General features: G+C 42.5%; 1 protein-coding gene across 1 annotated transcript in view; it reads left to right on the top strand.

The window, feature by feature from the left end:
• Window positions 1-13,777, top strand: part of GADL1 (glutamate decarboxylase like 1) — a 170,934-nt gene that overhangs the window by 31,628 nt on the left and 125,529 nt on the right. The window contains exons 3-6 of the mRNA XM_003992189.5: window positions 6,690-6,816; window positions 9,058-9,148; window positions 12,614-12,720; window positions 13,425-13,540. Of these exons, the coding sequence (XP_003992238.2) occupies window positions 6,690-6,816; window positions 9,058-9,148; window positions 12,614-12,720; window positions 13,425-13,540 (441 nt within the window). The remainder of the gene's footprint in view (window positions 1-6,689; window positions 6,817-9,057; window positions 9,149-12,613; window positions 12,721-13,424; window positions 13,541-13,777) is intronic.

The following is a 13,777-nucleotide window of genomic DNA, read 5'->3' as shown; positions in this document are numbered from 1 at the left end:
TTTGAATGTGGAACGGTATTTATTCTGAATTTTTGATCACACGCATTTGGGAAAACTAATAGGAGTAAAGACGAAAGTGTCTCGTGAACTTAGAATAGCTACATTCCAGGCAAAATCACTGATGGTGTTTCTTGCTTACATATTTATAATTGCATATTTTCTGGTCTTATCTGTACTTGTGAAATATTTTGGACCGGCTTCACTTTGGAGCACACTGCTTTGCTGGTGAGCTTTTTTCCTTTTTAATTGGCCTCTATTCAGTCATTAAATATTAACTGAGTATTAGCTACGGGTAAGCCATTATATTTGGCCCTGGGGGATATAAAGACAAATAAGATAAAAGCTCAGCTTTGAACAGAATTTATAGTCTAATTGGAAGGATAAGTTTTCACTGGACAAGAGAACAGAGGGTCCCAGTAAGAATGTGATGAATGTGTGTGATTGGGGCTGACTTCGGGGATTTCACAGAGGAGTGGGCAGTCTGAGCTTTGATGTGGGTTGTGAAGGTCAAGTAAGATTTTGAAGGGCAGAGAGAAGCCGACCCATGTGTGCTGAAGAAAGCGGGAAGGCAAAGAATGGAAAGAGCATTGCAAAGGGGACATTTTGCCCAGAAAGAAGGGCTCATGTAGGGGACTAATGGGAGATAAGACAAGAAGGGGAGACTTAAGATCCTAAGTTATAAGTTAAGGAACCACAAGTTGATTGCAGTACAGTCACCGTGTCTCTCCATGTGAAGTTGGCTTGAAAGCTATGTTGAATTTGGGAGAAGGAGGTGGAATTTTTATGTCGTGAATCTAGTCTACTTTGTGAGAGATCCAACAGGGCATCATTGAAAGGTGACCTTCAGATACATCCCCACAATTTGTGAGTTGATTACTTCTAGTGCCTTCTCTTACAGACATTAAAAAAAAAAAATGAGTTATAGGGACGCCTGGGTGGCTCAGTCAGCTAAGCACCCGGCTCTTGACTCCAGCTTGGATCATGACCTCACAGTTTATGGGTTCGAGCCCTACACTGGGCTCTGTGCTGACAGTGTGGAGCCTGCTTGGGATTCTGTCTCCCTCTCTCTCTGCCCCTCCCCTGCTTGCTCTCTATCTCTGTCTCAAAATAAATAAAAGTTAAAAAAAAAACTTAAAAAATTAAGTTATAATTTACTTTTAGTAACATTTGCTCCTTTCGGTGTGTGGTTATATGAGTTTGATAAGTCATATAACTACACCACAATCAAGATATAGAACAGTTCCATCACCCCCTCTACAATCAACCCTGGGACCATCTATATAGTGAACCCTGCCCCTCGCCTTAGCCCCTGATAGCTGCTGACCTGTTTTCTGTGCCCGTATTTTTTTTTTTTTTGCCTTTTCCAGAATGTCAGATAGGTGGGATTCTATCACAAGAGGCCTTTTGAGGCTTGCAATTTTCCCTCAGCAAAATGCATCTGAGATTTATTCATGTTGTTGTGTATACAGGGATGCCTCATTTCACTTTAGTGTCCTTTGCACATATTATGTTTTCTACAAGTTGGGGGGTCTGTGGCAACCCTCCATCTACTAGGTCTATTCGTGCCATTTTCCAACAGCATTTGCTCACTTCGTGTCTCTGTGTTGCATTTTGGTAATTCTCACATTATTTCAAACTTTTTCATAATTACATATGTTATATATTATAACAAATTCTAAAATATTGTAATATTTTTTATATTTCTTACGATCAGGGATCTCTGATGTTTCTGTTGTAATTGTGTTGAGGCACCACAAACCACACCCATATGACAGTGAATTTAACTGTGTGTATTCTGACTGTTCTACCCATTGGCAGTTAGTTCCCCGGTTTCTCCACCCTGTCCTTGGGCCTCCCTATTTGGAGACACAAGAGTATTGAAATAAGACCACTGAATAACCCTGAAATGGCCTCTGGGTGTTCACATGAAAGGAACAGGTGCATGTCTCTCACTTTAAATCAAAAGCTAGGGGGCGCCTGGGTGGCTCAGTCGGTTAAGCGTCCGACTTCAGCTCCGGTCATGATCACGGTTCGTGGGTTTGAGCCCCACGTCAGGCTCTGTGCTGACAGCCCAGAGCCTGGAGCCTGCTTCAGATTCTGTGTCTCCCTCTTGCTCTCTGCCCCTCTCCCGCTTGTGCTCTGTCTCTCTGTGTCTCTCCAAAATAAATAAAAATGTTAAAAAAAAATTTTGAATCAAAAGCTAGGAATGATTCAGCTTAGTGAGGAAGGCATTTTGAAAGCCACGATAGGCCAAAAGCCAGGCACTTTGCATCCGTTAGCCGCATCGTGGCTCCAAAAGGAAAAGTTCTCGAAGAAAATGAAAAAGTGCTACTCCAGTGAACACATGAATGATGAGATAGTAAAACAACCTTACTGCTGATATGGGGAAAGCATTAGTGGTCTGGGTAGAAGACCAAACCAGCCACAACGTTATCTCTTAAGCCAAAGGCTGATCCGGAGCAAGGCCCTAACTCTCCTCCGTTCTAGGAAGGCTGAGAGAGGTGAGGGAGCTGCAGAAGAAAAGTTTGAAGCTAGCAGAGAGTGGCTCGTGAGGTGTAAGGGAAGAAGCCGTCTCTGTGACAAAAAAGTTCAGGGTGAAGCAGCCAGTGCTGACACAGAAACTACAGCAGGTTATCCAAAAGACCTACACTAAACACAGATTTTCAATGCAGATGACACAGCCTTCTATCGGAAGACGCCACCTAGGACTTTTAAGCTGGAGAGGAGAGGCCAGGCCCGGCTTCAAAGCTTCAAAGGGCAGGCTGACTGTCTTGTTAGGGGCTAATACAGCTGGTGACTTGAAGCCAGTGCTCACTGACCATTCTGAAAATCCCAGGGCCCTTAAGGACGTTGCTAAATCTCCCGTGCCTGTGCTCCGTAAATGGAACAACAAAGCCTGGATGACAGCACCTCTGTTTATAACATAGTTTACTCCATATTTTCAGCCCAAAGTTGAGACCTACTGCTCAGAAGAGAGATTCCTTTCAAAATATCACTGCTCATTCATAATGCACATAGTGTCACCCAAGAGCTCTGATAGAGATGTGCAGGATGAATGGTCCCATGCCTGCTAACATAACACCCATTCTGCAGTCTGTGGATCAAGGAGTGATTTCAACTTTCAGGTATTATTATTTAAGAAATATATTTTGTAAGGTTATAGCTACCACAGAGAGTGATTCTTCTGATAGCTATGGGCAAAATAATTAAAAAAAAAAAACATTCTGGAAAGGATTTGCCGTTCCAGATGCCATAAATAACATGTGTGAAACATGGGAAGAAGTCAAAATATCAACCTTAAGAGGAGTTTGAAAGAAGTTGATTCCAACCGTCATGGATGGCTTGGACGGTTTAAGTCCCTGGTGGGGTTAGTAACTGCAGATGTGGAAACAGGAAGAGAACCAGAATTAGAGGCAGAGCCTGAAGAGGGGACTGCATGGCTGCAATCTCATGATACAACTTGCACGGATGAGGAGTTGCTTCTTATGAATGGGCCGAGAAAGTGGTTTCTTGAGATGAATCTACTGCTGGGGAAGATGCCGTGAAGGCTGTTAAAACGGCAACAAAGGATTTAGAATAAGACATTAGCTTCGTTGACAAAGACGCGGCAAGGGTTTGTGAGGACTGACCTTGATTCTGAAAAAGGTCCTACCGTGGGCAAGATGCTGAGAGCATCACATGCTACCGAGAAACCGTTCATGAGAGGAAGAGCTGGTTGATGCAGCAAACTTTATTGTTGTCTTACTTTAAGAAATTGCCACACAGCCGCCCCAGCCTTAGGCAGCCACCGTCTCGATCAGACAGCAGCCATCAACGCTGAGGCAAGGCCCTGTGCCCCATGATGGTTTGCGTCTTTTAGCAATAAAGTAGTGTTGCTCCATAATCTCTTCGGGGGCTTCCTGGGTGAAATCTGAAACTGGCTCCTGGCAGAGGGCAGGGAGAGACCAAAGAAACGAACAGGCCACTCCAGGTTGGTGTTGGCAGTTTTAATGAGCAAAGGGAACTTACATAGACTTGTCTTGGGCGGCGGCAAGATGGGTGGATCCCTGAGCCTGCCTGCCTCATCTAGAAAGTTTATATACATAGAGATAGACAGAGGCCTCAACTGGGTTCAGCCAAATACACTGTGCGACTGTTCTCAACACCACGTCATCTCAAGACTGTGTCCCCAGAGCCGGAAATGCGACTTGAACCCACATTCCAAGGACGGGGAGGGGGTGAGTAGCCTCCAAGTGCCCAGGTCCAGCTTGTGGGTCACCTGGGTGGTCACCTCTTCTCAATGACCTCCCCCAACAAGTGTTTTTTAATTACAGTACGGACATTTTTTTGAGACATGATGCTATTGCACACTATATATAGGACAGTGTAAACATCCCTTTTGTAGGCACTGGGAAACCAAAAGTGTGTTGGACTCACTTTATTCTGATAGTCACTTTATTGAGGTGGTCTGGAGCCAAACCTGCAGTGTCTCTGAGATACGCTTGTATCAATAGTCATTCCTTTCGATGGTCTCACTTTTGATTGAACTCTGCCTATTATGGTTCTCACATCAGACTTTAATTTCATACCTCTTGTACAGCTTAGCATTTCCTCCTTCTTTCCCCAACCTCCTACCTCCCAGTCTCCTGACTTCCTGGCTACTCCCTTGTCTCTCTCCTCCTCTCCACAGCCTAACTTTTTAAAGAGTGTCTACACTCCCTCCCTCCCTCTCTTTCCTCACCTCCCACACCCTCACTCCATGGCAATCTGGCCTTCACTCCCACCTCTCTAAGCCAAACTGGTATTGCCAAGAACACCTCCTTGTTGATAAATCCCATGAGTACTTCTCAATCTTTATCAAATTCGGCCTCGCAGTAGGATTCGATAGTGATGACCATCTTCTCCTCAAAACATTCTTTTTTTCTTTGTTTTAGCAGCACTAAACTCTTCTCAGATTGTCCCTGCTTCTCTGGTTTGTCTCCCACCTCACGAGTGAGCTTCTCTCCCTTTGCCTGTATCTTAAGTGTTGTTGGTGCCCAGGTGAGATCCCGTGCCTTTCTTCTTAGCGGAAGGTTCTCTCTGAGCCATGTTATCCATATTGTATTTTCATAGTATATGCCTAGAACTGCATTTCTTGTCTTTCACAAGAGCTTCAGGTCAACTGCTGCACTCCCTTTGGAGGTCCTGAGAGGCCTCAGACTAAATACGCTCAAACCTCATCATCCCCACCCCACATCCCACCAGATTCTCCACCCGCCTCCCCCACCCCACCATCACCACCTCAACCCATGCACGCAAGCTACAGACCTGAGGGTTGTCCTTGGCCCATTCTTCTCCCTCATCCTTACTGTGTAATTGACTTCTGGGTCCTATTGATTCTGCATTTTAAATATCTGTGGAAATACTTCATTCCACTGGTATCCACCTCATCCAGAATACCACCTTCTCTTGCCTGGTTTAATACAGTAACCCCTCATTTCCAATTTCACTTGGAGTCATCACATAGCAACTAAAGCTATTGTCCAAAACACAAATATGTTCATAGCATTCCCCTGTCCCAAACATTTCAGCGTCTGCCTTCGAGCCAAGTTCGAACTCTGTGACATGCCAGAGAAAATCTGTCATGATCGGAGTCTTGTTTATCCCATCCAGTCATTCATTAATCCTTCTGTTCATCAAGTCTTTATGGAGCACTTCTTACGTGGTGGGCACTGTGTTAGCTACTTGGGAGCAGCGAGCACAGATGGACATCTCTGCTCTTGTGGACATTATGTGGGACATAATAAATGAATTACATGGTAGGTTGAAAGGTGGCAAGTGCTATGGAAAAATGAAGAGCAGAAAAAGTTGGGGGGGGGTGCTGACAGAGATGGGACAGGGTGCAGCTCGTGATGTTAAATAAGGGAATTGGGATTGCTATCATTGAGAAAGTGACTTTGAGCAAAGCTCTGAAAGAACAGAGGAGGTTGGCCGTGAGGACATTTGGGACATGAGCATCCAGGCAGAGGGCACAGCCAGTGGGAAGACTCCAAGGTGGGGGGGTTCTTGGTCTTATTTAAGGAAGAGCACGTTAGCAGGGCAGAGCCAACCAGGAGGGAAGCAGATCATACAGGATCATTTTAAGTCATTGTGAGGACTTTGGCTTTACCTTGAAGGAAGTGAACCCCTGAGATATGTCAGCAGAGGAACGACCATAGCTTCGATTTAAGAGGATCATTCTGGATTCTGGCTGCTAGGCTGATGGACTGTATGGGACAAGGATAGGGGTACAAGCAGAGAGACTAGCTAGGAAGTTATCGTGGCGTGCCAGCTTCCCTTCTTGGCCTGTCCTTCCTCAAACCCCATGCTCTAGCCACACCAAACGAACTTCACTCTTGAGATGTGCCCCTTATCTTTTAGCCTTTATGACTTCCATTACTTCCGCCTAGAGTGCCCCTTGCCTCACCCCGCTGCCTAATCTTTGCTTGGTTATGTATCAGTTCCTCCAGGAAGTCTTTGACCTTCCAAATCCAAGATGGGGCCCCTCATTGGTTCCAATGACATCTGGGCCACTCTCACAGCCTTTTCACACTGAACTGTGGTGGCACATTTAAATCTCGGTCTCCCCCACCTGTCTGGGAGCTGCAGGAGGGTAAGGTCCATGATGGTAACATCCTGTTTGTACCTGGCTCCGGTGGGTGCTCAGTTAACTGCCATTGCTGAATGTCTAGGTTTGCGAGTGGCGGCCTCCTGAACAGCTGAAACAGCTTCTTGATTTGGACATGAGAAACACAGGAGAGCCACACCACAGGCTGTTGGAGCTCTGCCGGGATGTCATCCGCTACAGCGTCAAAACTAGTAAGACCTTTCGTTTGCTTCCTTCGTCCGTACCCCTGATAAGTTCTTATATTTTCTTAAGCACGTATTTACCTCACAGTAAAGCTGAGGATGACAATGTTTATGAGATAAGAAAGCTAGATCAAAAAAGAGTGGTTCTGATATGTTTGTGATGGGCCATTTAATCCCTAAGACAGATTTTTTTTTTTGTCAAGGCCAAAGATAAATCGATGGAAAAACCGTTGGTGTTAGTGATCGTATAGAAATATCATCTGTTCCTTGGCCATCCCATCCCCCGTTTATAATCATTGCTTATGTTGGTCCAAACTGCCAAAGGTCAGTTTGATATTAGAATTTGTGAAGGGGTTTTAAATCCAAAAGGCCCAGAATATGCAAAAAGAAAAAAAATGCTAAGGAGGGTATCCTTGCTATAAACAGGAATAGACGTGGAAGATACTGATGAACTCTTGGCAATTGGTACTTGCCCAATTATTTCATCAAATCTAGCAGGATCAAAACATGAAAACCCTTAGGATGGTGTAAAAAAAAAAATGAACACATGGTAAGTTTCTGCTGTGATAGCTTCACAAGAAGACTTAACAACTATGATCTTTTGTAAATGCAGTAGCATGGTATTCGTCTTGTGCAGAAGTGCGATTCTAACTGTTAATATCCCATGCACCCAGTGAGCAAGTTCCAAAGGTAAGAAAGTAACTTTCCCTAATATGCATTTCTCCGTGTGCTGTAAAGGTAATCTAGTGCTTAGGACCATACAGGCATTATACTTGGTGAATTCTGACACTGAACTAAATTTAGTGGAAAGAACATAATAAAATCCTGGCTAAAAATAATTGCTTTATATTCCCTTGGGAAAGTCTGGTGTATGTATCAAAAACCCAGTTAGCATTTCAAAAGAAGAGATACATATCTTATTATTATAGTGCATGTCAGAAGTGGAGAATGACATTTAATGCAGTAGATTTTTCAGTTTACTGGATATTTTCCATAATGTTACCATGGAAATCAATCATAAATTAACACGGAACTAAAAAAAAAATCTTATTAAAATTACTTGTAGCAATGTCTGGTTTCCTCTGCCAGATTAGAGGAAGTTTTCCACATATTATTTTTAAAAAACCATTTTCTTGGACTTTTGTTTTTTATCGAACCCCCAGTTTAAAGAGGAAAAAAAAAAAGAAAACCTAAAACCAAACGCCAAGCGTCGTAATGAGAAGCCACTAACTAAAAAGGTTCCCAAATACTCAAATTTAGAAATAGACCTCCTGCCTCTTTGTTCTTTGTCATGCTGGGCTTCCTATGATTGAGAATGTCAAGTCAGTTAGCCTGGTGTTTGGTGTGAATATTCACACTGTGTAAAGCCAAGAACCTTTATGAGACCTTTTATAGGAGGGGGAAAAAAATAGAAAGTTGGAACTGGAGTTGAGTCTTAAAGGCTACTGCCTTTGAAGTAAGTTGAATTAGAAAGTTTATGTAAGCCGCATGATGAGTCACATCTTACTCCATCTACATAAGCCAGTTGCACTACGAAAAACGGTCTAATCTGAAAAATGAAAAGTCACTCCCCACCGGTAGCCCAGCGTGAACCCTGTTGGCGAGTGAAATGCGTTTAAAGATGGGGAAGTTAATATCAATATTTTCAGAAGACAAAGGCAGCAGGCTTTGATACCTGGACAAAGAGTTCAAATAATCCAGTCCTCCAGGGTTCTGGTTTGGATCTGGGTTGTTAGACAAAAGGGAGCAGATAAACCAGAGGTCTCAAGGTAGTGCCCAAGTTTTGCTTAGAAACATATTATTGTTCAGTAGAAATGGTTATGAGGTGGGTCTTCAACATGCGTTTCCCTTGTACACAATTAGAATTTGAATTCTTTTTAAAGCTGTTGCATAATTTACATTCAGTAAAGTAGACAAATCTGAAGTGCTTAGCTTCATGTATTTGTACCTATCTGTGCATGAATAACCATCACCCAGAGCAAGATAGAGACCATTTCTGGCACTCCAGGGGCTCCCTCAAGCCCCTTCCTAGACAGTATAACCTTCGCAAAGGTACCCAGAATTCTAACCTCAGTCTCCGTAGATCCGCTTTGTCTGATATTGAATGACATCTAAGTGGAATCATGCAGTATATATTCTTTTGTATCTGGCTGCTTTTCTTGTCTGAAAGACTCATTTATGTTACTGCTGTACAGATAGTATTGGTCTTTTTTATCGCTGTGTAGATGAATACTCTGTTTAAATTTACAGACCATCCCAGATTTTTCAACCAGTTGTATGCTGGACTTGATTACTACTCCTTGGTGGCCCGATTTATGACAGAAGCCTTAAACCCAAGTGTGTAAGTGCCATTTTACTGAACTCTTACACAGAGCATGCATTAGAGATGTTTTTTAAGTAGGTGAAGTTTTATTTTGTGAATTTCTATTTAATGGTTTCATTTGTACAGTGTCATCATAAATAATGGAATGATACTTAGCAGTATTTTAAAGAGCCGTTTGATTTGATAGTGGGACTGTGACATGGTTAACGCAGGCATGCTTATCTCCACCTACCAAATGAGAAAATTGATAAAGCAACTTGTCATTCATTCCTGCATGAAAAGTCATGTCTCTGCCAAGTGCTGGAGGGATACGCTGAATAAAAACAAACCTTGACTTTGCCTTCACGAAGCAAAAAGTCTAGTGAGATAGAGATGCTCCATGCAAATTGATCAAAATTATCCACACAAATTGATCTAAACCTTTAATTCACATATGAAGAAGACATGCAGGATGCTATAAATATAAGTGGACAATTTTCTTAGTTGGGAGCTTGGGAAAGTCTTCTCTGAGGAATTGACGAAGAGTTGAAGAATGAGTATAAGTTAACTAGGTGAAAAGAGGAAGGATGAGTTTCAAACAGAGGAGCAGCATGTACAAAGGCCCTGTGGCAAGAGACAGCGTGATGTACCTTATAAACTGAAAGATCAGTGCAGGTGTAGCTGAATAAGCTATGGGGAGTGTGATGGAGGATGTGATTGGAGAAATGGATAGAAACCAGATATGCAGGACTCAGTGGGCCATGTTTGTGAGACATCCTAAGTACAAAGGAAAGGCTGTAAAGGTTTCTAAATCATGAGGCACCATTGGCTTATTGAAAAGATCACTCGAAATATGGAGAATGGATTGAGGGGACCAATCAGGAGGGCATTATCTTAGGCGAGAGAGGACAGTAGCTTGGACTTAGACAGAAGTGTAAGAATAGAGAGAAAAACATGTGTTTAGAAGATAAAACAGAAAGGCCTGGGTAATATATCGGAACTTGGGAATGAGGACAAGAAGGATGTTTATAAAATGTTGCCTGGGTTTCTGGCTTTTGTAGCTGGGTTGACTGTCATTTTATTCATTGACGCAAGAAGCATTAGAAGAGGGGACTGGTTTTCAAAGATATGGTAAAAAAAAAAAGGCAAGAGCAAGAATTTAATTTTCAGTTGTGAGCAACTGAGTTTACAGTGACTTTGAGATATCCAAGAGTATGTATCAACCAAGCTGATATCTCTATGAAAAGTATCAGTTTAGAAGTTGTGGTGAATGATGATAATTGAAATGGTAGGCGTGGATGGGATTCCTGAAGTCAGTAAAGCTCAACTCTTTCTGTTCATTAGAATCAACCTGGGACATTTCCAAAAAATGTACTGAGGCCCAGGTCCCAACCCAGACCAATTACATGTGAATTTCTGTGGCTATGTCCCAATCACCGGTATATTTTCAAAGCCAAACAAATGATTTTGATGAGCAGGATGAAAACACTTTGAATAAAAACAAATCAGGAGATGGAGAAGCAGTGTCTGCAGGACAGAGTATAGAGTGAGGATAGAGGCACAGGGCTGAGCCTTGAGGACATCTAATATTTTACCATCGGGAGGAGGAAGGCTAGCCTACCATGGAGAGAGAGAGGGGGGGGGGGAGGAGAAAATCAAACAGGAAGGCATGGAAGCCATGGAGGAGAGTGTGTCTAGAATCATATGCTGTTGAGTATTGACTGAAGACAGGTTCAAAATTGTCCCCAGAACTGGCAGCATGGATGTCATTGGTGACTTCAGTTAGAGAAGGTTTTGTGCGTAATGCGAGATGATACGAGCTCACAGTGAGTAGAACAGTTAAGTAAGTGCTAGATAGGCCAGAAGACAGAGTTAAATTACCCAACTCTGTGAACCTTTCCTTGTGGATCTTGGGTTTTCTACCTTCCTTCCTGGGTTCTTTTAGTTGAAACACTGAGAGGTTTACAAAACGTTCAACTGCTGCTAAGCTGAACAATCCCCTCGAAATGGGAGGTCCTGAGAGCATCCCATGATGTCCTCTTCTCCTCTTCCATGCCTGTTCTCAGGTTCAAAGTTTGGCTGGCTTTCAAAGGCAGCCTTAAAATTAATTTTTTTTAAAAAAAGTGGATGATTATCTCACCATTTTTCAGGTACACATAAACGTATATACTTTTTCCCACACTTTTGCTATGTGTAAACTGGTTGCCTAGCATGGTTGGAAATAGAACTTGGATTGTTTGCAAGATGACATGATGTCTGGAGAGTGCTTGGCACATAGGGAGGTGATACATTGTGGTGTTCTATTTTGTTGTTTCGTTTCATTTCGTGTTTTTGTTTTGCCCTGTTTCCAACGTTTTCCCTTCCAGATGTTAAAATATTTGCATTAAATCCTGTGACTGTAAGTCTAAGTGTGTCTGTTTAAAGTACATATTTAGAGTACTCATTTATTCAGATACACTTTAATGTACTGGCCCAATTGTCAGAGAAGGAGAATATAGACAGTCTCCGTCAGGTTATCTGGAGAAAGAAATGACTCAAACATCACAAAACAAGACATGGTAACCTTCCCAGGTTGGTTCTCGGGGAAACTGCTCTAGATGGAATTGAGGGAGCAGGATGTGTATTAAGGAATGCCTTTGGGATCAACATGGGTGAGGGGAGGGGAAGGCAGCAGGAGTGGAGGGAGACAGGAGTCCAGCTGTCATGCAGGCTCAGTGACAATCTTGGCCGACTCCACGGAGATCTCTGGAGCTACAATGGCCCTTTAGAGTGGTCTGGAGTTGGGTCCACGTGACCGTTACACCTCCAGCTAGCCCAGTCGTAAGAGGAAAGGTTGTGACCTTGGGAAAGGTGGCTCCCTGAAGCTGACGCACTTCCCAAGGGGCTAACTTCGTTTCTCTGGCAATAGCAGCTCAGACCAGAGCAACAAACCCTTCAGTGACAGGGGATTTGGGTAGTGCTTTGCAATAAAATCATCACCTAATAAGAGATGCCCCGCAGAGGACTTCCCATTTGCACAAACACAGGAATGTAATAGAGGAAACCCTAGTTGAGGATTCATAGTTTCCATGTAGAATATCTAGGGCTGACTGTTAGGGTACTCATGGTTGTAATCTAGTAACACCTGGTTACCATGACAATGGTTTTTCTTTAACCAGCATCCAAAGCAGCACCCAGAGAATAAAGTGGCCACTGCTCATAGCTAATGTAAAAACTCTAGATGCACTGCCTTTATCTCTCCCTTCCCGTAAATTAAGACTTCTGAAGAAGCTTGCATATCCCTAAGGCCACCAGCTATTGGCATTTATCAAATCATGACCAGCACTGTCACTGACTGCACATGTCTCTGTTTCCAATTGGATAAATGGCCCAAGACTCTACAAAGGCTCCACCCACAGGTCCATAGCCACTTGGTTTAATAAAACTCTGTGTGCATTTCTCGGGACACCAAAGGGATGGTTTGACTCTAGTCATAGAAGTGAAGTGTTTTTTATATCTATCTAGTTATACGTATGAGGTGTCCCCAGTGTTTCTGTTAGTGGAAGAAGCGGTTCTGAAGAAAATGATTGAATTTATTGGCTGGAAAGAAGGGGATGGAATATTTAACCCAGGTAAGTACAGCTAGTTATTGCCATCTCCTTTCCATTGCAAGCATGTAAACATTTATTTATGTATTACGTGAGGAACAACTCCTTGAAGATTTACATATTCCAAAAGGTTGGATATTAATGATGCTATTTGTTGAGAATCTAGCGTGTTCCTCTTCCCAGAGTGACAACATTTTGCATAAATGCTAAATAACTGACGTAAATTTTAAACAAATAAGATATCTACCATTTAGGATTTATATCTAACAAATGAATTTATCTGCTCCTGGGAATTTGGAAGGGCTAGAAGTTTTTCAGTCAATTTTACTTGAGGAGATTTCTGAGTCACATTTTGTTTATCCTATGGTCCTTTATTGGGACCGTAGATGAGCATGTATTATCATTTTATTAATCAGGTGACAGAATATTATTAACTATGAAGACTTGGGTACTAGCCCACGTCCTTAGATTGAAACTCTTAGTTTGGAAAAACTCTGGCATGAGAGAATAGAGCCAAACGCCAGTCTTTGCTGAGGTTGGAACTTGCTGGAACTGGAGGTTAGGAAGTGTGTAGGAGTGATGTGTGGGACGCGGCACTGAGAAGACTCTTCCGGAGATTTGTCATTAGACTAGAACAGCTACGGCCATTCATGTCTTGCACGGTGGTTGGCACTTAGGGAACTATACTTTCATGCTATAAATATGCCATTTCAATTTTGTTTTTGCAGGTGGTTCAGTGTCCAATATGTATGCAATGAATTTAGCTAGATACAAATACTGTCCCGATATTAAGGAAAAGGGGCTGTCTGGGTTGCCAAGATTAATCCTTTTCACGTCGGCAGAGGTAAAAAAATTATTTTTGATATCACATACAGATTTTCTGAGAATGCATTATTTAAGAGGGTTTGGTGTGTTTGGGGTGTCTGATATGCTTTTATCCTATCCATGTGTGACTAATATGCCTAAGTCTAACATCATATTTTCTTCCAAAGGAAATTCTGATGGGTTTGATATTGTAACCCCTGGCCACTCAGTTTTGTACATCACCTTGATTTAAAATTTATAGTCTATCACATTTTTC

The sequence above is a fragment of the Felis catus genome, chromosome C2 (assembly GCF_018350175.1).
Source record: "Felis catus isolate Fca126 chromosome C2, F.catus_Fca126_mat1.0, whole genome shotgun sequence".
NCBI classification, from domain to species: domain Eukaryota; kingdom Metazoa; phylum Chordata; class Mammalia; order Carnivora; family Felidae; genus Felis; species Felis catus.
This window is presented reverse-complemented; position numbering and strand designations above follow the sequence as displayed.